At 53.7% G+C, this 27,372-nt stretch overlaps 10 protein-coding genes and 1 pseudogene across 10 annotated transcripts in view, besides 1 other annotated feature; 5 read left to right on the forward strand and 6 right to left on the reverse strand.

Annotated features, from left to right (window-relative positions):
- Positions 1-1,453: 1,453 nt before the first annotated feature.
- Positions 1,454-3,166, reverse strand: LMXM_34_3860 (putative T-complex protein 1, eta subunit; the record flags this gene model as incomplete). The annotated part of the gene is made up of 1 exon (XM_003879332.1): positions 1,454-3,166. The coding sequence occupies one exon, from the start codon at positions 3,164-3,166 to the stop codon at positions 1,454-1,456; it is 1,713 nt and encodes a 570-aa protein (XP_003879381.1).
- A 1,165-nt stretch (positions 3,167-4,331) lies between these two features.
- On the reverse strand, positions 4,332-5,345 carry LMXM_34_3870 (putative nucleoside diphosphate kinase; the record flags this gene model as incomplete). The annotated part of the gene is made up of 1 exon (XM_003879333.1): positions 4,332-5,345. The coding sequence occupies one exon, from the start codon at positions 5,343-5,345 to the stop codon at positions 4,332-4,334; it is 1,014 nt and encodes a 337-aa protein (XP_003879382.1).
- Positions 5,346-6,178: 833 nt separating this feature from the next.
- On the reverse strand, positions 6,179-7,513 carry LMXM_34_3880 (conserved hypothetical protein; the record flags this gene model as incomplete). Its single annotated transcript, XM_003879334.1, has 1 exon — positions 6,179-7,513. One exon carries the CDS (start codon positions 7,511-7,513, stop codon positions 6,179-6,181), a length of 1,335 nt encoding a protein of 444 aa, XP_003879383.1.
- Positions 7,514-8,015: 502 nt separating this feature from the next.
- LMXM_34_3890 (EF hand containing protein) lies at positions 8,016-8,435 on the reverse strand (the record flags this gene model as incomplete). Its single annotated transcript, XM_003879335.1, has 1 exon — positions 8,016-8,435. The coding sequence occupies one exon, from the start codon at positions 8,433-8,435 to the stop codon at positions 8,016-8,018; it is 420 nt and encodes a 139-aa protein (XP_003879384.1).
- Positions 8,436-8,964: 529 nt separating this feature from the next.
- LMXM_34_3900 (conserved hypothetical protein) lies at positions 8,965-9,990 on the reverse strand (the record flags this gene model as incomplete). Its single annotated transcript, XM_003879336.1, has 1 exon — positions 8,965-9,990. The coding sequence occupies one exon, from the start codon at positions 9,988-9,990 to the stop codon at positions 8,965-8,967; it is 1,026 nt and encodes a 341-aa protein (XP_003879385.1).
- Positions 9,991-10,577: 587 nt separating this feature from the next.
- Positions 10,578-11,211, reverse strand: LMXM_34_3910 (annotated as a pseudogene).
- Positions 10,578-11,211: a sequence feature.
- Positions 11,212-12,757: 1,546 nt separating this feature from the next.
- Positions 12,758-15,172, forward strand: LMXM_34_3920 (conserved hypothetical protein; the record flags this gene model as incomplete). The annotated part of the gene is made up of 1 exon (XM_003879337.1): positions 12,758-15,172. One exon carries the CDS (start codon positions 12,758-12,760, stop codon positions 15,170-15,172), a length of 2,415 nt encoding a protein of 804 aa, XP_003879386.1.
- Positions 15,173-16,108: 936 nt separating this feature from the next.
- On the forward strand, positions 16,109-17,539 carry LMXM_34_3925 (conserved hypothetical protein; the record flags this gene model as incomplete). The annotated part of the gene is made up of 1 exon (XM_003879338.1): positions 16,109-17,539. One exon carries the CDS (start codon positions 16,109-16,111, stop codon positions 17,537-17,539), a length of 1,431 nt encoding a protein of 476 aa, XP_003879387.1.
- Positions 17,540-18,552: 1,013 nt separating this feature from the next.
- On the forward strand, positions 18,553-19,323 carry LMXM_34_3930 (conserved hypothetical protein; the record flags this gene model as incomplete). The annotated part of the gene is made up of 1 exon (XM_003879339.1): positions 18,553-19,323. The coding sequence occupies one exon, from the start codon at positions 18,553-18,555 to the stop codon at positions 19,321-19,323; it is 771 nt and encodes a 256-aa protein (XP_003879388.1).
- Positions 19,324-20,381: 1,058 nt separating this feature from the next.
- LMXM_34_3940 (conserved hypothetical protein) lies at positions 20,382-22,196 on the forward strand (the record flags this gene model as incomplete). The annotated part of the gene is made up of 1 exon (XM_003879340.1): positions 20,382-22,196. One exon carries the CDS (start codon positions 20,382-20,384, stop codon positions 22,194-22,196), a length of 1,815 nt encoding a protein of 604 aa, XP_003879389.1.
- Positions 22,197-23,741: 1,545 nt separating this feature from the next.
- LMXM_34_3950 (U5 snRNA-associated splicing factor) overlaps positions 23,742-27,372 on the forward strand; it is a gene marked incomplete at both ends in the record, with an annotated part of 7,284 nt that continues 3,653 nt past the window's right edge. Inside the window, one exon of the mRNA XM_003879341.1 lies at positions 23,742-27,372. This exon is cut by the window's right edge and continues 3,653 nt beyond it. Within this exon, the coding sequence (XP_003879390.1) occupies positions 23,742-27,372 (3,631 nt within the window).

The raw sequence follows: 27,372 nt of genomic DNA on the forward strand, positions 1-27,372 counted from the left end.
GTGTAACACCGCTTGTGGGGTTCATACTCGTGTCTTTTCCTTCCTACTCCTCACCTCGCGTCCCTCATACAAGCAAGGAGGGGTGCTAGCGCGATAGGGAGCATGAAACCGTGCCCCGGTGAGCATAGGTCACTTGGATAGGTGGGAGGAGATAACGAGGGGAGGGGGGGGTTAACACAGGCAGCAGGAGGCTCCTAAACTAGTGTGCCCCCTTTTTTCCGCCGCAACGCAGCGCAATGAGGGGCGCATGTATGCGTGTAGGTGTGTCTAGAGCCCTCACACAGAAACGCTGCAGGCTCGAGACGTCGGGGTGAGGGCTTCGCGTTATATATGTGTCATCTGTCTGCTTTTTGTGGTGTTTGTGGATGTGCCCATTTGTCTGCCTTCTTCCCGGCACGGAGGAGGGGAGCGTGACTCCGTGTCGGCGTAGGTGCATTACTTACAAGAACTATCCGTTGACTGTGGGTGTGTGGACTTCCGTGGGGTGCGCGTGTCTTAAGACTAAAGGAACGGAAACGAAAAAAAAGGAAACACAGAAGAGAAAAACAACGAGCGAGCAAACGGCAGTTACAGCTCGATACAATACGCCAACAAGGGAGATAACCTAAAGGAGAAGCTGCCCGTTCTATTCTGCGTGCGCTTTGTATCACCCCTGCACACACACACAGACACAACTGCCTGTGATGCTGTGTTCTCTCCATCAATGCCTTTCTATGCGCCATCATCACTTCCTCACCCTCCATGCGCTGTCTTCTGTGTTGAGAGGTGCATTCGCTTCCTACGCGTCCCCTTGCCTCTCCAATTCTATTCGCCATGGGAGACAGCCTGGTCTCGGAGAACGCGGGGAGAAGCGATAAGGTGCACCACGCACAAAAAAAAACAAAGTGGCCAAGAATTCACGAGAGAGAATCGTATGTTCGTGTGCGTATGTGTGTGAGGCGCCAAAGGAAGGGCCCGACGACAATGCATTGTGGAGCGGGAGGGGAACTCTCTCTCTACATATATATGTCATCATAGCGCACGAGGAAAGTACACAGGAAGTCTGCGGCAGAGAGAAGAACAGAGAAAACAAGCCACGAACACGGCAAGGGAACAGGAGAAAGCGGACCCTCTTTGCGCTGTTGCGGTTACCATATCAAGCATCTCTCTCCTCACCTTTGAACTTTTCCGTCTGCTTCACGAGGCTCAACGACATCGCCTCTTCTATTAGGCATTTCAGCTGCTTCATGCAAAGAAATCGTACTCATCAAAAGAAGCAAACAACGAGGGAGGACAGGCATGCACCGCGTCCATTCTGCGACTCCTTCACCGTGAAGGGATGCAGCTACGCATCGCGCTTCCCTGACCTTCGTCGCTTCCATCTCCATCTCCTTGTACGCCCTCGCAGGACACGAGACACAGCAAGCACCACGGCCGGTGGTGGTGGTAGGAAAGCAAGCAGGTGCATACGCGCCTACTTGCCGCGGCCACCCTTCATGCGTGTGACGCCTGGGGCACCAGCAAACATGCCGCCCATGCCCGCCTTGCTCATGGCCATGTTGCCACCGCGGCCACCGCCGCCAACTGCCTGCTTCTTGGCAGCGTCCGATTCCGGGTTCGTCACGGTCTCATCAATCGAAAGGATCAGGCAGGCCGCCTCCGTGGCGCTCTGCAGCGCGTTCCTCTTTACCAGCGTTGGCTCCCACACAAAGTTCGCGAAGGTGTCGCACACACCGCCGTTGAAGATGTCAACGCCATACCACTGGCTGTCCTTTTCAGAGGTCACGTAGTGCTTCTGGCGTAGCTTGTTCACTGTGTCAGTGCTATCGTGGCCGGCGTTCTCAGCGAGCTGGCGCGGAATGATCTCCAGCGCGCGGGCGTAGCCGGAGACCACCATCTGTTCCTTACCCTTGATCGTCCGGGAGTACTCGCGCAGCTTCTTGCTCAGTTCCATCTCGATGGCACCACCACCACCAACGACAGAGCCGGTCTTGATTGCGCGCTTCACTATACAGATGGCGTCGTGCAAGGAGCGGTCGGCCTCCTCAATGAACTGCTGGGCACCGCCGCGCAGAATGACGGTGGATGTCTTCGAGGTCTTGCAGCCGGTAAAAAAGTTGAAGCGCTCCGTACCGACCTGACGCTCCTCGAACGTGCCACATGTGCCGAGTACCTCAGCTGGCACATTGTTAAGCGTAGACTGCACCACACCGCCGGTAGCCATGCACATACGCGTCATGTCGTCGTTCGCCACGCGGCCGGCACAGAAAACGTCTCGATCTGCAAAGTACTGCGTGGCTAGGTCGCCGATCGGCAGGCGAGAGAGCACCACGTTGGCTCCGGTCGCCACACACTTTTCCAGCTTATCGAAGATGATCTTCCACTCCGCATCGACTATAGACTGGTACTGCTTCGGGTCCTTGAGGCGCACCTCTGCGTTATCCTTTTCGGCCTTGAGCTCCAGCTCCACGTTCAGCAGCAGCACCTTCGGGTTGTCGAACTTCTTGCGCTGCTGCTCGAAACCAGCGTAGGAGAAGGTCTTTTTGAACGCAACACCGTCCACCAGCATGCTGTCGCGCATGCTACCACCGGCCACCTTCTTGATGCCAATGAGGTCAAGGTTCATGTCCTCATTTAGGGACATCACAGCCTTCACCGCCATCTCGGCGAAGAAGCGTCGCTCTGTGTTGATCAGTTTCGAGTTGAGCGCGGTCTCAGCACATCGAATCAAGTTCTCCTCGTTCGAGTTGCCCTCGGCCTTGAACGGGACGCAAAGCTCATCCAATGCCTTCATCGCGATGCTGAGGGAGTTGCGGTAGGCTTTGACAATCACCTGTGGCGCAATGCCGTCCTCCACGCACTGCTTCGACTCCTTCAGTAGCTCGCCAGCGAGAACGACGACAGAGGTCGTACCATCGCCCACCTCGTTGTCTTGCGCACGCGCAATGTCCACGAGACTCTTCGCGGCTGGGTGCACGATTTCAAGCAGATTCATGATAGTGGCACCATCGTTGCTGATCTGAACATCGCGTCCGTTGTGAATGAGCTTATCCATGCCGCACGGTCCGAGCGTAGACTTCACGGTGTCCACGATGCTGATGCAGGCATTGATGTTGCTGATGAGCTGCGGCTTACCCTGCGAGGTGTCCGTACCTTCGCGGAGAAGCACAAGCTGTGGCTGGATCATGGTGTGGTGGAGACGGCGCGAGAAGTGAGACTTGTAAGGGCGGAGGAGAAATTCAACAAGATGACGAGGGTGAGCTCAACAGTTCACGGGCCTGTGGCGTTGGTTCAACGAAGCCTCCAGAGATAGAAGCACAAAACGGTGGTGCAAAGAGGGTGCTTCGAGGAAAAGGAAGAAGGGACAAAGGTGGAGTGGCAGAAAAAAGGGGTCGGGAATGGGGAAGGGAGGGGGGTACAAGCCTGAGTAAAATTTCCTGTTTTATAAAAGCGCTGTGTTCCGAGTAGTTGCGAAGAGATGAAACCCGAATAATGAAGAAAAAAAAAACAATAAAAACTCCTGTTTCGTTTAGCAATCAGACCACGATCAACACCACCACCACCCCACACGCCAAAAGAAGCGCACGGCACAAAAAGAGAGGAGAGGGAGAAGAGGCTGTAGAGCATGGGCAAGCAGAGGCAGAGCGGGTTTCACGCGTACACAGAGAGGAGTGCAAACGTGCACATGGGCGAGGAAAAGAATCAGGAAGGGGAAGACAGCAAATCTGCTAGGGCAAGCTAGTCAGGCATATGCCCAGTACCTCCCCCCCTCTCTCTCCCCCATCACCCATCCCTGCATGTGTGTGTGCCTATGTGTGCTTGTAAGATTTTCGTGCAGTGGCTCCGGGGAATGCATCCGTTGCTCACTACCCTGGAGGCGGACGGGGGCCGCACCCCTTACACACCTATGTAGCAACGCTGCAGACGTTACATCTTTGATTGTTTCATTATTACTTGGCGAAAAGACACCTTTGTTCTTGCGTGGCAAGGGAGAGGAAGGAATCAACACGCACACACAGGAGAAAATGTGCCGGCTCTTGCAAAGCATGTGAAGTAGCGGTTCGAAAGGAGTAGCCCTCCGTCGTCTACAGTAGCCTGCAATCAGCTTGCCCTTCGCACGTCAGGCTATTTACATCCAAGAGCACCGAGGGAGGAAAAAACGAAACAGGAATGTCGTGTGCTGGGCACGTCCTGGCTGTCGCCGGAGCACGTGCATCGCGAGGCGAGCAGAAAGAGGGTGAGAAACAGAGACAAGGCATGATGAGTATTCCAGTGCGTCGGTCCCTCTCGTGCCTTTGGTGTCCCGACACACAGTTCGTCCGCCTTCTCCGGTCATCTTGCGATAAGCAAGATCACTGCTTGTTCTGCAGCAAAGAAAAGAAGAACTCTGATTCAAGGGGCCCATCCTCTTCCAGGTCGGTACAATGGACAGCGTTCCGGATGCGGTCCACGCCGTACATGGAGCGGAGCGTGTGAGGGAAAAGAACGTGGCACACTTCTGGGTCATGCGGGCCACACACCGCCCGCAGCGCCGGCACGGCGTTCTCGGCGCAAACCTCAATGGCCCAGCACGGGCCGGACGACATCTGCTCCACCAGCTTCTTGTACTCCGGAAGAACTCCGTTGTAAACCTCTAAAAAGTCCTCAGCATCTGCCACTGTCAGCTGGTAAGAACCAAGGGCACTAATGTAAAACCCCTCCTCAACCAAGCGATGAAGAATGGGACCTTGATAGCCGCTAGTGATCGCGTGTGGCTTGATGACGCACACGGCGCAGTTCTTCAGCGCCGCTGGGGACTCGCCTGGCCCCATGACTGCCTCCTTCAGCTCCTGCACAGCACTCTCGCTCGAAATCTGCGTCACGGCAGTGGAAAAGGAGGCCGCCACCGAGGCCACCTTTTCACGGGCTCCGGCGCCGCTCGCAAGCACAACTAGGCACCGCTGCGCCTTTGATGCAACTCGGGTAGCGAGGCTCTGCGAAAGCTCTACTAAGCGGATGAACGTAATCCGCAGGCCTTGCGTTGTCAGGCCCTCAATCACGGAGCCCGCTGCCGCGCTATGGTGCTGCATGTCAACAGTAATCATGCACTCACCCGAGTTCGCGGTAAGCCGCTTGCGCGTTGCGTCGTCGCCATAGTCGACAATGCGAAGGGGACGGGAAAAGACGTTAATCGTCGCCCCCACGTAAAGCTCGTTCGGGCTCAGTGACGGATACGCGCAGCGCTTCAAAAACAAGCGCTTCGTCTTGAGGTTGTACATCTCTATCGTTTTGTCGTCCGTAAAGTAGCAAAACTGGTATGTTCGAGAGAGGCTCGCTTGTGGATCGAAGTACTCCACCACAAACGTGTCCCTTTGTTCACCCACCATTTTTCTTCGTGTGGGCGTGTTGTGTGTGTGCTGTGTGTGGGTGTGTGAAGGCTGTACGGCGTCTCGTACCGAAGGTGCAGGAAACAGTGTGAGGTGTTGAAGCTGCTCAACGATGTCGTGTGCACGTCCTCACGCGCCTGGAAGTGACGGAAACAACTTAGACTTTCTTGAGGGTGGTTACAAGAAGGAATAGGAAACGAGAACATGGTTGGTAAAGAGAGAAGCTGCGTCGGAGAACACAAGACGCAGTGCACGAGGATGGCGCAAAATGAGCCGGCGAGTGGGAGGAGAAACACTTCTCCTGTGGGGCAGACTAAGCAAAACGCCGGCACCGCCGACACCTTTTCCTGTGCTCATCTGTTTCCAGCGTTGCCGCGGCACACACACACACATGCACGACTTCCACTTCCTGGGCGCTGGACAGTTCAACCGCAGAGGTTTGCAGGGTGCACCAGCAAGCGAGGAAGACAGGTCAGGAAAGAAAAAGATTCTGGTGTGTTGAATAGGAAGACGTGGGCCACTAAATGACAAGACAAAGAAAGTGGATGGACACTTCCTACACTTAAACGAAAAACAGCAAGGTTAGGAGTAAAGGGAGAATAGCTCAAACCGTGAAAGCAATGCTGCATTAGGAGACCCCCACCCCCAGAGAATCATTCTTTTTGTTGTTTAGCGAATAAACTCCGTCCCCTATGCATGCACACGATCACAAGAGTAAGCTGTTGAACCCGCAGACAGTGAGCAAGGTGACAGGCCGCGAACTGTCAAAACGATCCAAAATGTGATCACGTAAGGGAGCGTAATGTGTGCCAGTGTCAGACTCCACGGATTGCCTACTCCACGTAGCCGTAGGTCTTGCGCTTCGCCAGCGGCTTCAAGTTGTCGCCGTGAATGCGCGACATTTCTTTCACTGCCTCGCGCTTCTCGGCCTTCTTGATACGGCGTGAAGTGCGCAGAATTGCCTTGGGTGCATTGCGCTGGTTGCTAATTCGCTTCACCTCGACGAAGTTGGAGTACTTATTCTTCAAAGAGCGCATATAGTTGAACTTGTGCTTCTCTGGGCCGCGTAGTGGACGAATGGGCTTGCTGGCGTCGGACTTCCACACTCGCAGCACCGCATCTTCGCTCCCGCTGTAAATGTAGCTGTTGTCGGGAGACCACTTCACCGCGTACACGCCGGCCATCCGCTTCGTGTGGAACATCTCAATCGAGTCGGACTTGGATGTCTGGTGCAGGTCCCAAATGCGCAACGAGGCGTCTTGGGATCCAGCGGCAAACATGGTGCCAGTGGGACTAAAGTCGACACAAGTGACAGGACGGATGTGACCCTGGAAGACGTTGCGCGGACGTCCAGGCACCCGTATGTCGAATAAGTAGCAGTTGCGGTCGTCGCTTCCCGTCACGAACACGTTCGGGTCCATCGGGTTCCACGACAGTGATGTTGAACACATCTCCATCACGATCTTGCTGTGGGCAGACTGACTGCGAACGTCGTAAAGGAAGACACCGCGATCTGCCATGCAGCATGCGACTAGATTGGTCTCAACCTTGTTGAATCGGCAGGAAGACACCGTGTCGTCCCCCCAAGAAAACCGCTGGAGGGGCTGCGTGCGATTGACATCCCAGATGTTCACCACATCCGACGATGTGGCGAACCACGACTTGTGGAAATGGTGATCGATGGAGGAGAATGGAAACTCACCGAGAAACTCTGCCACTGGTTCAATACGCTCTTCGTCAGGGTCGAAGTCCAAATCCCACATCTTCACTGTTTTGTCACGCGAAGCGCTAAAGCAAGCGACGCCATCTGGCGAGATGGCCACACCGTCCACAGAGTGTCGATGCGCGTTGATGACCGCACGCTTCTTCCGCGTCATCGCATCCCATACTATCAGCCCACCGTCAACAGAGCCCGTGGCTACAGTGGACAGACTTGTAATATCAGTAGCAATCGACTGAATCGTATCTTGATGGCCTGGCAGCGCAGCGACAAAAGGCTTGGCAAACATACGGTCCATTTTGGCAGCAACCACCGCGCGTGTGAACTCTACCTGTTTTGCCATGGGATTAAACTTCGGATCATAATTTCGATTGACCTTGGGCACCTCCGTCGCACGATCTTTTGTCCACTCCAACTCGGAGCGGCTGATCGTCTTGATCTTGACCATTCTCCACCAGAAAGCGCAAGCTTCAGTAAAAGCGTTGCGTGTATCAGCGAAGGTATACAACCAAAAAAGAAGAAATGCAAAGGACTAGAGACGAACTGAGACCACTGTGCAGACACATTGGGGCTTGAGCACAAGAGCTGAAGAACGAAAAGTAGAAAGAAAAAACGAAGACCAGGGAATCGAAGTAAAGGTAAGTAAATTACCGGAGAATAGGCTCATGTCTGCGGCAGGCAGTCCGTCGAAAGGGTTTTGCCGGCTCGCGAACGTAGACTTCGAGCTGAGCGGAAAGACATACTCGCACATGAACGCGCTGTGCAGTCGCATATATGCTTCCTTGTTCTCAAAGAGCATCCACACCGAGCCTGCCCCTAGCACTCATGTAATCTTTTTTTCTTTTTCAGTTTTTCAGGGGTTGATGGAACCACTAGTGGACATAGACAGAAATGGAGCTGAGAGGAAACGTATTTGTATGGTGCATCCTGCGATAAAGATGAAGTGTTCATTAGTGAGCATCCTCTGCACTCCCGTGCTCCGTAAACGGGGCAAGCATCTTATCTACAAACTTTTCGTAGTGGATAACACCGTTATCCTCAAATCCTTGAATTAGGTCGCGAAACTCCTCCTCGTGGTACTTCTCTCCCATAGTGGTCATGATATGTCGAAACTCGGCCACCGAGACCGTCCCGTCCAAGTCTTTGTCAAAGACACGAAACGCCTCTTTCACTGCCTCTGCCGTGTCCATCTTGTCGTCGTGTTTTTCCACAAGAGCCTCGTAGCCTGCCATGTCCACATCAGTCGCTGTCACCATTATTTCCTTGATCTTCTCCTCACTTGGATTGAGCCCTGCTGCCCTCAGCGCTGTTGGAACTGAAGCCTTTGGAATCTTGCCATCACGTTGCAGCAGCTCAAACGCCTCTTTCATCAACGTTGAACGCGACATTGCCAAAGAGGAGTTGCGAGAGAAGTCCTAAAAGGAAAACGTCTTATAAAAGCGAAACGCAAGTGGAGAAACGCACTGTGGCCACTTGCATTTCAAGTAGTGTACCAATGTCAGCGAGGGGGAAGGAATAAGAAGCTGTGATCACTTTCCGTGAAAGAGAGTGGGAGCTGTGCACCGGCATGCCAAAGCATATAATATGGCCGCGCACCGAAGAACAACATCCAGGAGAGGCTGTAGTTGAGCAGCACCTTCGGGGATGAAGAACAAGAGAGGCGGTAATTCTCACGTTCACCCTTTTCGTCCCACTTGAGCAATCAAGCCTACATACCTGAGCGAGGACGTTCTCTTTTGGCTCTGTGTCCCTCGGCACTATTGTTTTTGCTCTGCGTTTTGTTGTGACTGTAACGACGAGTTTTTCATTACCATTAAATCAGAAGAGACATCATGTTCGCTTGCACTGCCACCAGGGAAACAGACAAAAAAGAAGAGGCGGGGTTAAGCGACGGATCCTCTACGCCAACTCCACATCTCCAACAAGGATCATACCGAAACAAAACCAAAACCACCAAAACCTACGAAAACTGTCAGCAATCTTTTCAATTCCCTCAAAATGCGAGTGGGCCTTCAGCCAGTTGTACTCGGCAAAATTGGCGGGAATCTGGATCTCCTTCTTTTCCATGTCCAGGTAGTAAGGGCGACCTGGAGGTATCACTCTAACTTCCTGCCCCTTCAAAAACCAGCGGTACAGAAACGCGGACTTAAGCATGCCTGAGAGGAACTGCTCCAATTCGTCAGGGTTGACGAAGTCAGGGCTAGTTTTCCGCTTCGGGTCATCCCAAAAACTCGTCTCATATGAGTTGAATTTCAGCGTGGCCCCCACGCGAACGCGGACCTTTTCAATGTCGGCCGTCTGCCGAGTTTGCTGGGCCTCCATCATCAGTTGTACGGCTTGCAGACGAGGTGCTACAGTCAACAAAAATGTCAAAATCTCTTGCGCTGAAGCCGTATCTAAAATCTTGACAGCACCCGAGGTCCAGTCCACGTGAAAAGCACTACGGCGCTCCGATGCTTCGCGAACAGGGTACAAGTCCACGGCTTTCGGCTCCCGTTCTTGCAGAAGCCAGTTCGTCAGAGTGCCAGTCGAAATCGTTTTTTCTGCGACCGGAATGCTCACGAGATCGGTATTGCAAGGGTCCTTCACGACATGAATAGACAAGAAAGAAAATGCTGTGGTGCGCTTGAACATGGAGTCATTATCCAAGATCCGCTTGGAAAAGCTCGTGTAATCGGCCTCTTCATCCCACGTGACGCGTTTCCATTTCATCCGCTTTATCAGCTCCTCTGATTCGTAAAACTGCTCTAATGCGCGGGAGGCGTTCTCCTGCTTTGCCTGCTCAGAGGTCTGAGTTCCTTTCTCATCTTTCGAGGTTCTTATGGAGCGAAAAAAATCAATTAAATCTTTCGTGTACGCAACAAACCCCTTTTCCATCTTGTAGCGCTCCTTTTGCATAGCGCGCACGAGGTTCTTCTGCTGCATGAGCCATTCTAGGATATCAGGCTGAAAAGCCAGTCTCCTTCTAAAGGACATGGCTCTTCCCTAGTTTCGTGGAAATCCACACAAACCAAATGGTAATGTCTCAACTGAGTAGTTGACCTTTAATGAGCGAGGGAAGCCGAGGAGCCGATTGTGTGAGTTGTGGCAAAAGAACACCGAATTTGCAAAAAAAAGTGGAAAAGGAAGCAGTGTGAAATCGAAGTGAGGAGACATGTCGAGCGTTAGAGCTGATCCTAACCATCGAGCCCAGAGTCGACCACTGTTGTTTTACGTAATGGTACCTGTGGCGGGACTACGTACGGAAAGATTTTTTTTCAATCACTTGGCAACGAGCTATTTTTGAACGAAAACATCAGAACGCCCTCAGGTACCTGCTCTTCTTGACTTTCGCTCTATGCATGTGGATGCGGAAAGTGCAGGATTCTTGCGAAGTAGAGAGCGACTGGAGAACAACAGTGAAGGCTATCGTTAGGCAGCAAGGAAAAGAGAAAATACAAGCGTGTAAGGACTCCTACACTTGCTCCACGCTTTTTTCAAAAGCATTCATAGAAACCGGCATTCTCCCGTTTTCACATGTATGTGTTTCACATGCTGATCATGATCCCCAGCATTTCGTAAAAGCCACGAACAAGTCCCTGATGATCCGGCCGCGCCGGAGACATGATCAGATTTCCGTCTTTGACCATCTCGGTGGGAAGAACCTCTTTGTACTTGCCTCCAGCGATTATCATGTCCGGCAAGACTGCAAGGTAACACGTCAAGGTGCGCGACTCAGTCACGCCTGCGGCGAACAGAACCTGGATTCCGTGACAAATGGCAGCAATCGGAAGGTTATTGTCACAAAAGTGGCGAGTGAGCTCCAACACTTTCTGGTTTAGACGAATGTACTCTGGCGTGCGTCCACCGGTAATGTACAGGCCTTGGTACTCTGTTACATCCTCTTCATCAAATGTCTTCGTAATGGTGAAGCTATGGCCACGCATCTCCACATATGTCAGGTAGCCCGTGAAGTCGTGAATGGCGATCGTGATAGCGTCACCCTTCTTTTCTCCAGGGCAGACTACATCGACAATTACTTCCAGCGACTCGAGGGCTTAAAAAGGAACCATGTCCTCGTAGTCCTCCACAAAGTCACCCGCCAGTATGAGAACTTTTTTTTGTTATTTCGCTTTTTTCGAAAAACAGAAGCGCTGCTTGGAAAAGAGTACGTAGGGATAAAGAAGCTGTGCTTAGTAGACGCAGGGCCCAACATATAAAGGCGGTGGCGGAAGGTCAGGAAACAAATACCTTGACTGCCTTTATGAAGAAAAACTGCGGTATACACAGCAGACGAGGGAGGAAGCTGACCACATTAAATTGCACTACGTTCGCTCCAGGCGATGGCGATGTTGGCTGAACGAACTGAATTCTTTCAGAGTCGTTTTTCGGGTAGAAAACAACGGAGGCTGTAGTAGTGAAGATGTTTTAAAGGGAAAAAGATACAAGCCGACACCTCTGTTGCATTATTCTCCTTCGCCTTGCATGAGATCCTGGCGCACGAAAATAAAAAGTGCATGAAGATATGAAAAGAAAATTGGTGCTTGATGCACGATTCTCCGACACTTGCTCATGCTTACAGTATATAGCATATTCGACCCTTTTCTTCAAATAAATTCAAGTGGAAAACACCATGTACAGTTTCATGGCGGCAGCAGCTCGCGGGGGGGGGAAGAACAGCTAGTGGACTCATCTCCCCCCCCCCACCCTTCCGAGCTGTCGTTTCCGGTTCCGCAACATTGGGCGCAATCATTGCACGCAGCACCAACTGCAACACCAGGTTTGTGAGCCAAGGAGTGGATTATTCCACATGAAGCGTGGTGGACAGCGCTGCACACAAAGGTTACAACTACTGGTTGCACTAAATCCGTGCAAGTAGGCTGTCTCTTACGTGCTAAATCACTTCGATAAAACACCGCAAAACTCAGAAACTGTTCTACAAGGAAGCTGGCCAGAGAAAAACAGAGAAACATTTTTTTCTCAACGTGTTCATTCTGTCATACAACATTAGTTCAGCTTCATTCTACTCCCGGCCTGTCACTGCTCAATTGCGTCATGGGAAGCAGCTGTAGACACGCGGTACGGCAATGCGCCAACTCAGTCATATGAGCACGGCGCCTGCTTCACACTCTATCCGCCCCTGCATCCCAGGTCACCTCACAGCCGCTCCCATCATGCCAGTTATCACTTGGTGCATCGCTCGACATGGCCCAGGCTCCCCCACACCAGCAGGCAGTGTGAGGGCCGGGTGAGAAAAGCTCCGGTTTCACTAAGACTCTACCTAATCATATGGATGCTGCAGACAGATTCACTGTCGCATGCCGTTTCAATGCAATGCCATCCAGGACACCACCGCAGACATCAGTGACGGCAAATTGCCCTGGCCTTCCCTAGGTCGTAGGCATCTCCCTCTTTCACCACTAGAGGTGGTTCTGTATGGGCAACGATAGAGGTTCCCTGGCTTTTCCACAGAGTGGGTACTGACCCCAGACAGTGCAATGTGTTCTTTGTCATCCTGCTCGTCGCATGGTATGCAATAATGATGCTCGTCTTGTGCTCTCAAGCCGCCGGAGCAGCTCCAACAATTATCCGCCACTTTCTCGTTTTCACCTTCTGTTTCCCCTTTTTCCTCTTGCCCACTAATCTTGTGTGAAGTGCACAAAGAAAAAAAAACAGTCACTGATGAAACGGTGCAGTTTTGAATTATGCGAAGATGATGGATTTTAGAGATGTTGCTGCTGAAGAGCAAATCAGGAACTTTGTGGAGTATTTTGACAGGGTAAATTACCCGTTGCAACCACTCAGTACTGAAACAAAGGCATTCTTTGGAAGATTCTTTGGAGGCAATGGCTTTGTAACGTTCTGTGATCTGCTTTTTGGCTCCTATTGCGAAAAGTACCTCGCGGAGGATGAGGAGATGTGCTGGATGGATCACGCGAATCTTGAGCCGACTAAGAGCTTAGCGGTGACGCTTCTGAGCTTGATTCATCCGAGCTCCACTTTCATATCCACGTTGGAGGCGCTTTCGATCCCTTCGGCTACATTCGGGGCCCACCTGAAGAAGGGGTGGAAAAACTCAACCGCTGCGCGGTCCTCCTCATTTTACTTGCTTGACCTGCCTCTTGCAGCCTTGCACCCACAGTTTTTCAAACTAATGGGCGAGCCCGCAGATTCGAATCTGTACGCACTGCCTCGCTCTCGCTGCCATCCCATCTTGCTTGTACCATTTTGGGATCCGCCGGTAGTCACACGAAAAGAGCCCAGTCAGCAGCAAGTAATGACGTCACTGCCATGCCTGCCGATGGGCTATTTTTTGTTCCGTCTTCTACTGTTCGGCATGAAAAGGGTTCAGCGACACAGCGCCGACTTTCTTGCGTGGCGAAAACAAGAAAATATCGTTGCCTGGATGTGGCGGGCGAAAGATGGATTGTATTCTGCATTCTACAAGACGATCCCTGTTGACATGCCCTTCTACGCGCAGCTATTGCAATCATACATTCAGATATACGTTTCGGCAACTCTTTCCCGTCACCTTAGCAGCAAAAGAAGCATTGCAGATATAAACTGGACCACCAATGATGCTACTGCTTCAGTTTTGATTTTGGCACCGGAGTTACTGGCACACAGGGAGCTGCTGCAACCAATTAGCGAAAACGATAGGGTTTCATGCAAAAATCCAGAGACTCTTGCACAGATTCTTTTCGTAGTGCCGCTCTATACTGGCATGGTCTACGCAATGTCAGAAGAGAGCAGCAGCTCTCCATTCATGGACTGCGCAGCAATCACTTCACAGGATTACTCAGTAAGCTCTTCATCCAAAGCACAGGCGGATATTGAGAACATTCGCAAAACGCTTTACAAGAATTGCCTGACGGTTCTACGTGAGTGCCTTCTATCATTGGAACTAGAGCCATACTGCAAAAATTCTCACTTTACGTATTGCCTTGAGCTCTGGGCGGTGCTTATGAACCCTTTTGAGAAGCAGCAGAAGATGGCCCCGTCGCAGTACGTAGCACAGCATTTTGAGTCCTTTGGCTTTCTCGCAGTTGATGTGTTGAACATGATCGTGAAAAGTTCTTTTGTTTATTCAATGACGGAAGCTGGGGCAAAGGTCCTGAAAAAGTGTTTTCTATTGTTGAGTCAGGACCCCGTGGTAACCCTTCTTGCAGAAATCAACGCATCGCAGCCGTCATTGCATACAGTTGCTGAGATGCTAGCCCGTCATTTTGTTCTGGATTGGATAGGCAGTGATGGTGGTATTCAGCTGCCGAATCTCCACGGGAACACGACTTGCAGCCTTGCTGCTCGAGCATATGTTTCCCTGGAACGATTAATCAGCGACGACACGATGGAGGTGATGCAGAGCGAGCTGAAAGAGACACTCACTTTGATGGAGTGCGTCTTTCCGAAAATCACACAATTTTTGGATACGTGGCGAGCCTCAGAGAAGGCCACGGCTAAGAATTCCAAACATGCTTCGGTACCCACCATGACAGTTGTTCGGCCGCTCACAGAGAGTGAGAAGCTGCATTTTTTTAGAGGTGGCAAAGGAAATCAAAAAGTGTTTGCAAAAGGTTTGCGTCTGCCGATTCGAAACGGATGCGTGCCTGGAAATCGTGACGCAGCGTTGAAAGCGAACCTGCGCAACGAAATACCGGCGCTGTTAGGCTTCTCCAAGTTCTTGGATGCTCTCATCGCAAAGAGTTTGGAAGAATACTACTCAAGCGTAATCCCTAAGTGCGATAATGGACACAACTTATGGCTTACCTACTCGAAGAATTACGCCTGCACGCACCACGCGTGTGAGCCAGCCATTTGGGAGTGCAGTATTTGCGAGAAAGTCTATGGCAGCTGTTGCAGAGGGCTTCCTTCTCGGGCGAACGGAGAGCGGCTTGTCACATGCAGTGGGACAAGCGGTGCAGCGCAACAGTGCATTGTGTGTGGTCAAGTGGTTTTGGAAGACAGTCACATGTTTTGCCTGCAGCGCGGAACCGGGGTCTATTTTTGTCCAGATTGCGCCTCTCGTCCTTTCAGTCCTCTGTCGATGCGCTGGATTGCGTCCTACCGAACTTGGGCTGTGCTGCTCGGACTCTTTTTTCTGTCCATTTTCATAAGCTTCCTAGCTTGACGTTTTGCAGTCATCCCGACGTTTGTGTAGGACGCTAAGCAAATCACACGGAGGCCTGTATTCTGCTTTTGAGAAAAGCAGCTGACTTTTTTGTGGTGCCAGCAAACGTGTCTACTTTTGTGTCTTCCAAATGTGAGGTACCGTAATTTACTCAAATACACCATTCAGCAATTAAAGTCGTGAGTGGCACTGGGAGCTACCAGTTTTTCCTTCTTTCTCGGCGAAAGAAAGAGTGGAACTCTGGAAAAGAAAGCAGAAAAGGATATGCAAAGTCACCAGGCGAAGGCCAGCAGCTTTACTTGCTGCACCGGAGAAAGCTAGACAATTTGATATCAGTGCGTGGTCGAAAAAAACATGTGCTGATCGGCGACTCTACAGCTGTAGCAGTTCGGAGGACATCGCAGGTCAGAAAATTCTCGTTGAAGTGATATTTTGCGCTTCTCGTGAGTGTTTTCTCCGTTTTGTAAACCCCTATTGCAATTCAGCGATTATCTGTTTAGGGCCGCTTACCCTAAGCTATGTCCGCCTCACACGACAGGGAGCACATCCGTTTGCAATGATGACTATTTCGTTGAGTTTCTGAATGCTAATCTTCACCTTCCTGCACCTCTTTATCCTTTTCATTCTCGCATATTTTACTCATGCTTCGCAACCAACAGCGTCGATAAAGCTTTGGTTTGCAGTGGAGTTTCTTCCTGGCGAACAAAGCGAAATCAGGGCTAGCTGTTATGAAAAATTCCATCTGTCACATCGCTTTTTCCCAAAGGATAAGCTGCGGCAGCCGCTCTTTTTTTCCCTTTTCCTAGTTACCTTACCGGGTGCTTCTTGCTCTCCCCACCGTTGCCTTGCGGAGTCCCCACAAAGGAAAACAATATCTTTGCTGGGTCGGTATCGCTTTGTGTCAGGTTTCCAAGTGCTCCAGTGCTCTTGTCCGTTATGGAGGAACTCCCCTTGCTTCGAGCCAAGGAGAATCAGGTGAGGGAGACAACAGGGCCCTCTGTAGGACCGGGGTCTTACGATCTAGATAAGCGGACCGTTGCCAACTTTAGTCGTGCACCTTTCAACAGCACCAGTCTTCGACAGAATCTCCTGTCTGCCGACCGCGAGTTTCCTGGGCCTGGTGCATACAACGTTCTCGCGGCACCGAGCAGCCAGACTTTCGGGGTGGGGTCACAGCCCTTTGTGTCGGAATCCTCTCGCTTTGTCGCAGCAAACTGCAACGACACCCCTGGACCTGGCTCCTACGATGTCACGAATTATAGGAGCACACACAAGAATCCAAAATCGTACACGTTTTCTGGACCATATGAGAGTGCACTCGACAGCGGGCTTGGCGGGAGCATCGGCCCTGGTTGCTACAACCCAAACTACGCCGCTGCGGACCGCAGGTTTCCCAAAGCGGCCGAATTTGCGAAATACAGTAGCCGAAAGCCAACGAGACCACCAGCGGGCCCAGGCCCGGGAAGCTACGATCCACGGTTACAGCCGCGAACGCTTGCCGCAATGAAGCCGTCCTCAGTGTTTGTAACGAAAACCAGCAGATCTCTTTGTGGTGGCAATGATCTCGGCGATTCACCTGGGCCCGGCACTTACGAGATAGGGATGGGCTCAGAGCGAGGCGGAACAATTCCGAGCGAGTATTTCTCGGCCTTTGGCTCATCTTCTTCCCGGTTTGTTCACGGAAAGGAGGGCGATGCGCCGGGACCCGGTGCGTACACAGGGGAGATTGCGCCGCGTCGTTTTCGCCCGCGCACCGGAAGCGGCTCTGCCGCTTTCGTTTCAGCGTATCAACGTTTTCCAGCTTTGATGGCGGCGCCGACGCCGGGTCCTGGAACCTACGACGCACGACGCCCACGCCGGCACCAGGATTTTGGCGAGCCCATGCCGTTTGGATCAACAGTACCCCGATTCAGCCCGGTGTGGTCGCAGCACCCGCAATCTGAGCCGCTCATCTTTTCTGGAGACCCCTACAACTGCCGGGCCCCGAACAAGCGAAGAGTGCGTTCTTTCATACCAGGAAAGATCCAGCCATCGAGCGCGCCACCTCCGCTGCAGGAGCGGTCGTACGATGTGCGGTATGACTGGCCCAAGCCCGCGTCTATGGCGAACACCACGTTTGGCATGTCTGAACGTCCGCCTCTTCACTGCACCCATGCAGTTCCTGGCCCAGGCAGCTACTGTAAGTTGGGTGACACAGCTCCTACTGGCCGCCGCTACGGCAACTCCAACTGGGGCCGCGATGTGCGGTTCACCGACGCGGCACCGTTTTCAGGATCGCCGGATCCTGGCAAGTACTATCACGCAAGCACCTTTCTCAAGAAGACGTTCAATTCCACGATCGGCTCCGACACTGCGTGGATTGAGTAGTGGCGTCTACGCCGTGCTGTGTCTTTGCTTGCGCGGGAACTGGATGTAAGATAGCGACGGCCGAGCTGCGGAACAGGAGCGCGAGACTGCTTTACTGCACTACACGGTGAAAAGCGTCGCAGTGTGATAGGATTGTGGCCTATCGAGAATTGGAGAGAAAAAAAAAGTATCACTGTTGCCGCTCTCTGCGATAGACAGATGATTGCGCATGTACATTATGTTCTTTCCATGTCAACTGTTTTTCTTTTTGTTTTGTTCTGTCCTTGTTCTCTACGCAGACAAGCATACTTGCCACCTTCGAAAAAAAAATAGAAATAGCTTTGCTCATCGCGTTCGTACGCATGTGGTTCTTCACTTAGTCACCTGTGCACACCTTACCGGACGCCTCTGCCTTCTGTATTGCACGCAGTTGCTGTTTTCACGTCAAAGATGCGTTGCTTGGCAGCGCCCTCTGCTCAGTCTGACACTGCGCACGACTTTTTTTTTGACCGTTTGGCTGCCATTGCGGTCTCCCTCATGGTGAGCATTCTTTGAGACTTCTGTGCTCATATCCAGCTATGTAGGGATTCTTGAGGGCGCATCATGCTCTCTGCGTGACGATAAAATGTCTCCTGTTCTCCTCTCCCTCTTGTCTCCCTATCTTCGCCCCTCTTTCTGGTGTTGCTTTCTTTTTTTGTTGTTTTGGAGAGCGAAGGAAGGCTCTTCGATTTCCATGCTTCTGCGGCTCTTTCTCTGCCCGGTCCTTTTCCATCATGAGACGCTGAGATAAAGCGTAGCGAACTCGTTGTCTTTTCCATTCACAGCGACGCCTTGCTCAGCGTGATCTACAGTGGTGCTTGTCTGCAGCTTAAGTGTGGGTCTCTTTTTCCCCTTTTTCTTTTGCTGCGTTTGCTTCTCACATCTGCTTCTCACGTGAGTCACTCTGTTGCGTTACGGAGGCGCTGGAGAGCATAGCTCTCTTCTCTTTGAGCCGCGTTGGCGTTTTCTTTTTTTTTGTATCTAGAGGCCTTCCAATGCTCTCGCAGTGCACGTTTGTGATGTCGCGATGGACATCGCGCCTACCCCCGTTTGCGCGGCGCGCCGTGCAGGTGGATCAGATGGAGATAGACTCGGCTCTGTCTCAGATGTACTCCTTGTGCCTCAACCCCTCACTGGTGAGTAAAATGAGCCGGGCCCGAAAGATGACGAAGGGCCACTACTACCGTGATGATCCTGCTTTTCTCATGCTGCAACTCGTGTTTGTCGTCGTCGTGTCGGTTGCGCAGTGGCTGCTGCTGGGTATGAGGAGGTCGCTTTTGGGCACCGTGTGTGCTGCCATCACATGGTATGTGCTGGGCGGATTAGGCATGGCTTGTGTATGGCGTGCGGTTGGGGTGATCTACCTCTCTCCATCTTCGAAATCGACGCAGAGCGGCGTTTTGGCTGAGGCCGCCTCAGCCCTCGGCGTCGATTCTTCCGTGGATTACCTGCACCCCGACCTGGACTGGCGCTACGCCTTTGACGTGCACTGCAACGGCTACTTCACATTCTTCATGTGGACAGAGGTGATCGCGTACTTTCTGACACCCGTCATGAGCGTGTCATGGGTGAGCAACGCGCTTGTCGCCATTGGAGCCACCACATACCTGTACAGTGTTTTCCTGGGCTACCTGGAGATCTCGTCATTGTCATACCAGCAACGTCTACTTTATCCTGTGCTGATTATAGGCGTTCTATTCCTCCTCCTTAGCCTCTCCGATGTTAATGTCGGACTGACACTGTGGCTGCTGCAATGCGCAGAGTAATAGTAACAACAACAGAGAAGACAATGTACGTATACATACAAACATGTGTGAAACACGAGAAAGGAGGCGGCGGCGGATTTTCTTTACCCCCCTTTTCCTTTTCTGCGACATGACCCTCCCCCCAAAACTTGGCCTCTTAGATATCAACGTATCGCACAAGAGTCGCTGAAGTATGCGACCAAACGCGCCTCCCGCAGTTTCAAAAAAAAGAAGAATAGGAAATGCGAGGTGAGGAAATGATGGCCGCTTTTATTTTTTGCTCGTAGCGAGGCGGATGCGTATGTTCGTGTACGTAAACGACAAACGGAGTAGTAGTATCGTGCGGCCTTTCTGCGTCCTCCTGACGATTCAGTGCTTGTTGATCTGTTCCTCCTTCCTCCCCTTTTCCTGGGTCAGCCGTTCCTGTGGCCGTTCTGGCAATCTCACACCAGGCGTGATGCGGCGGGCAGCTCATAGTCGTTACATACTCTCCGGTTCTCTTCCCCTCCGTTTCTCTCTCTGCTTGGCTTCCTCGCCGCCTCCGCATCCTTCATCTGTGTGCGGTTGATGCACTCGACTCCTTTGACACATATATGGATTTGTTCGCACGCGTGCGCTGCAGCAGTAGGGTCCCCACCGTTCACTTTCTTTTTCTGTGCACCACGCCTCTTCCCTGCTTTGCCCCTCTCCCTCTCCGCTCCTGCTTCTTTGCGGGCCCTCTACGAGGTGACGGGCACGAAACGTGGAGGACGGTGCACATAAAAGGAAAGAAAGGAGGTGGGGGAGACCATCAGGTAGCCGTTGACATATTGTGCGTGGCAGGACGCAAATACGCGCGCACTCACGTTCGTGCGCAGCGACCAGGCACTTTAGCATTCCACTCCGCCGCCTTTCTCCGCGACTACTTTAGGGGGAGCCGGAAGAGAGGGAGGAGGGACAGCATAGTGCTTGCCGAGTGAGGGCAGAAAAAGTCCGGTGCCTTGATCGAACGCTAGCAGTGTTTACTACTTCATCAGTCTCATCACCTCCTCTATCTCCAACGTGGTGGCTCTCCGTTGAATTCTTGTAAGCTAGTCCTAATGCTGCGGCGTAGCGTATTAGCGCGGCGCTACCCTTTCACCAAGCACGGCCCCCGGGAGCGCAAGTCGTGGAAGCACCATGTCTTGACGGAGCCCCCGAAACCGGTGGAGTGGCGTGACCCGAAGGTGTGGACGAAGGACTTGAGTCAGATGAAGTCGTTCGATGCGCCTCAGTGGGATCTGTGGCTTAACCGCTCCCGGTCGCAAGACATGGACGAGGCGCTGCAGCCGTTCATGGACATGCCGCAGTCCCTCAAAGACCGTCGGTATGATATTCCCTGGTGGGCGAATCCTTTCGGTGCGTGGTACCTGCAAAACGTGCTTTCAGTGGAGCTAATGAAGCTGCCTGGGCGAACAAATGCCGAGAAGATTGCCATCTACCGCGGGCGCAAGCACCCCGCCACATGGGACAAGTCGAAGGAGGGACTCATGGACGATGAGGTGCTGCTGAAGCAAATCGTGAAGGAGCGCTGGCGCACCCTTGAGTTTGGCGACCGTGATGCCGGCTACCCGTGCACGTTCAGCGACTACATCCAGTTCTTAAACGAGTGGTTCAAGTCTCTGGATGAGGAGGGGCTGCAGCGGCTGAGAGAGCACTTTGACCGCAAAATTCGCCCTCTTCTTGCCGTGATGACCCACGTAGACCTGATGTGGCTCGAGGCGCTCACCCAGAATTCCGTGCAGAGCAAGGAGCAGTTGGAGCGACGCATCGGGTTCCAGACGTCCCTGGGTACGCCTGAGTTCTTCGACATGTCGAAAAGGCTTCGATACGAGATCAATGAGGACTACAAAGTGCGTGATGAGCTAGGACCGGAGCTATTTGCGCTGTGGAGCAAGGCGCCGGAGCGTTGGCCACCGGAACGGTTGGCGAAGATGTACGGTCTCGACTTCACGCTTGTCCGGAAGATTCTCGTCTGGCACCACTTCAAGGCATGCTACGACGCTTGCGTAGAGCCAGACTGGTCCTTGCCGAAGCGCCTCTTTGCGCTTGAGTGGATTCGCGATGTGCGGGCCCGCAAACAGGGTCTCTTCTACGGCAAGCTGCGGTTTGCGGAGCAGAAGATCACGTTTTACAGTGACAAGTTCCTCTTTCGCGACCTCGTCAACCGCCGTGAGGCGAGCTACGCGAATGTGTGGGAGATGGACGACCCGTATCGTTTCCTGCAGACGGAGCAGGACTACGAGGATTACTGGGGCGATAACTACGACGTGTATCGGCGCATGTTCCCTGAGATGATCGGCAGGACCGGCGAGCCAGTGCAGCAGTACAGCCAGATGCCCGTGTGGGCGGGACCGCACCGTGACCACGCGAACAAGTCCGAGCATAACTGGATGTTTGCGGAGATCGGCGTGAATGTTGGTCACGAACCGCTGAAGAAGCTGGAGCTGGATCCGACAAACGAAAAGCGGCGTCGCTTTGTCATCCGCCAACCCGACGGCTCGCTGCGGTCGGCAAAAATGTCCGAGATGCGGGCGTGGTACTGGAAGGAGGAGTGGGCGGACTTCCGCTTTTGGGCCCCTCACATGGAGTGGGGTGTCGAGAACACGCCGTCCCTGGAGCAGTACCAGGAGCACGTACCGGACACACCCGACGCTGACTACCGCAAGCAGCGCCGCATTCAGTCCCGCCCCGTAAAGTGGTTTTACGAGAGTCACTATAGCCGTAGCGGCAACTTTGCTGGATTTCAGCCGTTACGGTTCATGCAGCGCCGCACCCAACGTGAGGTGCGGTGGCCCGATGTCATCAACGCTGCTGTGCAGATCGAGAAGAGCAAGCCGAGCTCCTACGTGTTCAAGGCAATCCCAGAAGTCTAAGTGTGATTCATGCGATTTTTGTCCGTGAGTGTCCACAAAAACACTTTGCTCTGCTTCCTCTCTCATTGCTCGCTGCTGCTCGGTTATACCTCTTTTCCGCGTGGCTGGACGCAGGCTCCGACTTGGCGACATGACGACAGGGAAGGGGAAAGTAATTGGCGGAGGAAACGAAGGGCGGCATGCGACGGCCTTCTCTCACCGTGTACATCATGTGTGTGCCTGTGCGTTTCGTGTTCCGTTGCTCCACGCTACTTTTTCTTAATTTTGTCGTTGTGGGGGCGCCTTCGGTGAGGTACCGTTTTTTTCTTTCGCCGTTTTGGTGGTGACGAGGCTGCCGGTAGCGTGTGAGGTGGGGAGGGGCGTCACCGAGGAAGAGAGCGGTGATCACAGCGGTACAGACTTTTGTTTTCTGCGCTTTCCCTCGATCGCCCACTGGGGAAAGCGCACGCGTTTTACGTAGCTATGTACGCGCATGCTTGTGTGTCGCGATGCGTCACTCGGCGGGGACGGATACAACGAAAGTACAAACGAGAAGAACAGCCACCCCACTGTTACACATTCACAGAGCACATGAGTGAAGCTATCGCTGATATGGGATTGCGGAAAAAAAAACAGACGCCAAGGCGTAAGGATCGCTCGAGTTGTCTCACCACCGGCACTGCAGCGTAACATCGATAACAGGGGCTCGAAACAGAAGGCGATCATTTTGCGTTCTTAAGATGTGTCAACTCCTCTCCTCCTTGACCTTGTTGCGGAAGAGTATTCCCGAGACGAAGACGAATCGAGTGGCTTGTTCATATCAAGAGGAGGTCGTCGAATCAGCAGAGAAAAAAAGGAAAAAGAGCGGCACAGGAAAGGGGACTGCCTTCCTTCTCTTTTCAAACTTGTGCGCCGCCCCGGCTGAGGCACAATCGTGATGACGGCTTCTGGCTCGCGCTAACGCGATCTGGCTCGTTCAATCGCTCTCACAACTCTCTCTGTCTGTGTGCCTTCCCCCTTCATCGGTCGAACCACTCTCCCTGTCTTCTTTCCGTCACTCCCTCTCTCTGCCCTCTCTGCTCTCGCGTGCGACCTCGAGCCACCCACTTCCTGTGCCATTGCTCATGACTTGATGACTCTTAGCTGCTAACCTAACTGTTTGCCGTGCATTGGTCTCTACTCACACAGAATAACAGTAAAAGAGAAAAAAGGGCGTTATCAGGCAAGAACGGCGGACCGCTCCGTGGTACAAGAAAAGTTGTCTGGGGAAGTGTTACGGTTGTTGGTCTCTACGAAGCACTGATTTCGGCGAAGAGGGGAGGGCAGACAGAAAAAAGTGTGGCACGCGAAGAAAGGGTGGTCGTGACTCTCTTCGAGATCGTAAGGCGTGCGTTTCGTGGAGCTGCGCCGAAGTTTGATGTGGCAAGCTCCACCCGGCAGCACGCGGCACACTCTCTCACTGTGCATTTTGCTATCGTGAGTTGCTCTCCCTTACTACCTCTGTCCAACGCTTACTTAACGCTCTTGTGCTGTCAAGAGGAGGAACGCAGAACGGCGTCGGAAAGGATGAGCGCGTCGACCCCTCCTGGATTTGAGGACGATGATGACTTGGTCGTTGTCGACCCGGCGCTGCTCGCGGAGATGGAAGAGGAGGAGCAAAAGGAGTCGAGGAAGCAGCAGATCCTTACATGGCAGCGCATGAACACGGAACGGTACGGGTTCCGCGCGGCGTACCGGGCGGCAGTGTGGGAGAAAGACTTGATGCCGCCAGAGTTCATCCGCAAGGTGGTGAAGGACAACGGTGACCTCGGCGGAAAGCGCTTCAAGTCGGAGCGCAAGCTGTGCGTGGGTATGCTGCCCTACATTCCACTGGCTCTGTTCAAGCTCCTGGAAAACATGCCAATGCCCTGGGAGGAGGCGCGCTACGTGACCGTAGTGTACCACGTCGGAGGCGTGCTCACCATCGTGGACGACACCCCCACAGTGGCGGAGCCGCTGTACGTGTCGCAGTGGGGCTCGATGTGGACGAAGATGCGCGCCAACAAGGTAGAGCTGCTTCAAGAAGGTGGCGGCTTCAGGCGCGCGGTGCACAAGGGAGACGAAAACGAGCCACCGCTGGACTTCGCCGACTACCTCATGGACCGCGTGCCGCCTCCGCCGGTGCTCGACGATCTCGATGAGGAGGACAACGCCGGCATCGTGGGCTGGTTTTATGATCCTTTTCCGCGCCTGGTGGCTCCCAACCAGATTCGCGGCCCTCGGCGGCCAAATGGGTACTACTTCACCCTTGATGTGATGGAGGTGCTGTACCGCAACGCGTCACCCATTCTCCCGACGCTTGACGACCGGAACTACTTTTACCTGTGGGACCTCAAGTCCTTCTACGCTGCCAAAGCGATGCACCTGTCCATTCCACGCGGCCCGAAGTTCGAGGCCCCGCCTGCCATTCGCGTGAAGCAGGACGAGGACGACGACTGGACGGAGTTCAACGACCTGCGTCGCATCATCCACCGCGACAATCCGCGCAAGCCACGCTTTACGATGCTGACGGAGCGGCAGATCGCCTTCCCTTTCCTGTATGGCTCAGTTGTGAACGGGGTCGAACTGGCGCCGTATCACTACCCAGCCACCGTGCGCGTCGAGAACGACGACCCCGAGCTACCGTGCTTTACTTTCCACCCCTCCCTGAACGCAATCAAAGCAGTGGAGAAGAATTACACAGACGTGCCGCGCGCACAGGCTGCGTTGTGCTCCTCTACCTGGCATCGCGCGGGCGGCCAGAATGTTGAGAACACCGCGGACGTGCCGTTAGAGCTGCCGGACGACTTTGAGCCGTTTTTGTCATCGCTCCCGCTGGAGCAGCCCAACACGAAGACGGGCCTGTCGCTGCTCTTTGCTCCGGCGCCCTACAACTCATTTGAGGGAGGCATGAAGCGGCGCATCGATGTGCCGCTGTGCGACAAGTGGTACCAGGACCCACCGGACCTGCTCACGACGGACGACCGAGACAAGATTCTGCGCAGCTATACCCAGCTTCTCAAGCACCACGTGAAGCGCTCTCTGCAGCACACTGTGCGCCAACGGGGCAGTGCCGCAGCGGCCGCCACAGCAGCTGAAGGGGCGGGGACGATGGACATGAGCGCGATGCAGGAGAAGCGCCGGCTGGAGAAGATGGCAGGCATGCGGTACTTTTCCAAGACGCGCATGGAGTGGCTAGAAGCGGCGTTGCAGGTGATGCGGCAGGGTCACAACATGCTTGTTCAGCTCATCAACATGAAGTGCCTGCCGTATGTGCACATCGACTACAACTTCGAGGCGAAGCCGACCCGCACGCTGACGACGAAGGAGATCAAGAAGAGCCGGCTCGGCCCCGCGTTTCACATGATCCGTGAGCTGCTAGGCTTCATGAAGCGGCTCATCGACATGCATGTGATGTATCGGTTAGGGTCCACGGACGCGCTGCAGTTGGCGGATGCTACCCAGTACCTCTTCTCCCACGTCGGCGTGCTGACGGGGGTGTACCGCTACAAGCTGCGGGCTATGCGACAGATCAAGAGGAGTCGTGACCTTAAGCACATGCTGTACAGCAAGTTTAACGTTGGTGGTGTGCCAAGTGGGCCTGGCAATGGTTTTTGGGGCCCGGCGTGGCGTGTGTGGGTATTCTTCATGCGCGGCATGACACCGCTGCTGCAGCGCTACCTGAGCAATCTGACCGACCGCGTGCTGCACGGCCGTTTGCAGAAAGGGAAGATGGCGGGCAAGAAAATCACACGTCAACGGGTCGAGCCGGACAAGGACGTGAACATCAAGGAGGCGTTCCGCCGTGAGCTGCGAGAGATGCTGCCGGACAACGTGAAGGCTTCGGTCATTGTGACGATGGACCAGCACATGAACGAGGCGTTCCGGCACTGGCGCGCCGGCCTGCCGTGGAGCGTGCCTGGGCTCGCGAAGCCGCTGACAGACCTCGTCGGTAAGTACGTGAAGCTTCGCTCTGAGGAATACATCCGCACGACGCAGCTGCAGCGGCGTCGCATTGCTGAGGGCGATACTGTGGACAAGCAGGCCTTCATGAAAAACCTAGGGCGCTTGACGCGACTGAAGCTCATGGATGAGCAGCGCCGCCAGCGTCGATACATGACAGGGGAGGGCACCGCTGCGATTATGGGGCCCGCTGAGGCGACGGAGATTTATCGCATGATGGCGAACTGGCTCAATGACCGCGGCTTCAAGAAGATCTCTTTCCCAGATCCATCCAAGACGGCAGAGCTGTCGCTGCTGCAGCTTTCCCTCAATCGACTGCGTGACCAGCACAACATCGCGAATCGCCTCACGGCGAACCAGCGTGAGGAGCAGGCCCGCATCGAGGAGTCCTTTAACGCGCCCCACGAGGCCCTGTCCCGCATCGTAGACGCCCTTGCACACCAGCGCCGCTTCAAAAACGTCGAGGTGGAGTACATGGACAACTTTTCACACCTGTACCCGCTCTACACTGTCGTGCCGCAGGAGAAGATGATTGACTCCTTCCTCGACCAGTACCTCTGGTACAAGGCGATGAATGTGCAGCGTCTCTTTCCAAATTGGGTGAAGCCGTCCGATGTGGAGCCGCTGCCACAGCTGGTGTACAAGTGGTGCGAGGGCATCAACAACATCCCCGATATATGGGACGTGTCGCACGACGAGTCTGTGGTGCTGTTGCACAGCAACCTGGAGGACGCCTTCTACGACAACGTGGACTGGAACTTCTTCCGTCCGATGCTAGAGCTGATCATGGATAAGTCTCTCGTAGACTACATTGTGAGCCGGCACGACGTCGTGGTGGAGTTCAAGGACATGAGCTACCATCACTACAAGGGGCTTATCCGTGGCTTCATGTTTTCGTCATTCCTGGCGCAGTACTGGGGGCTCGTAATGGATGTGCTGCTGCTCGGCACGCAGCGAAGCAAGGAGATTGCCGGAACGGCGTTGAAGCCGAACCCCTTCATGTCCTTCTTCCGAGACCCATACCTCGCCGCGTCGCATCCGATTCGCGCGTACTGCCGGTACAAGAACGAGGTCTACATAGTGGTGCGTTACACCAAGACGGAGGCGGATGAGGTGCGGCGCCGCTACCTGGAGGAGACCAAGTCGGATCCGGAGATGCGTGCCATTAACGCATCCGTCTACGGGTTCAAGAACGCGAAGGAGTGGCCCCGCGACG

This window comes from Leishmania mexicana, chromosome 34, assembly GCF_000234665.1.
Source record: "Leishmania mexicana MHOM/GT/2001/U1103 complete genome, chromosome 34".
Taxonomy (NCBI): domain Eukaryota; phylum Euglenozoa; class Kinetoplastea; order Trypanosomatida; family Trypanosomatidae; genus Leishmania; species Leishmania mexicana.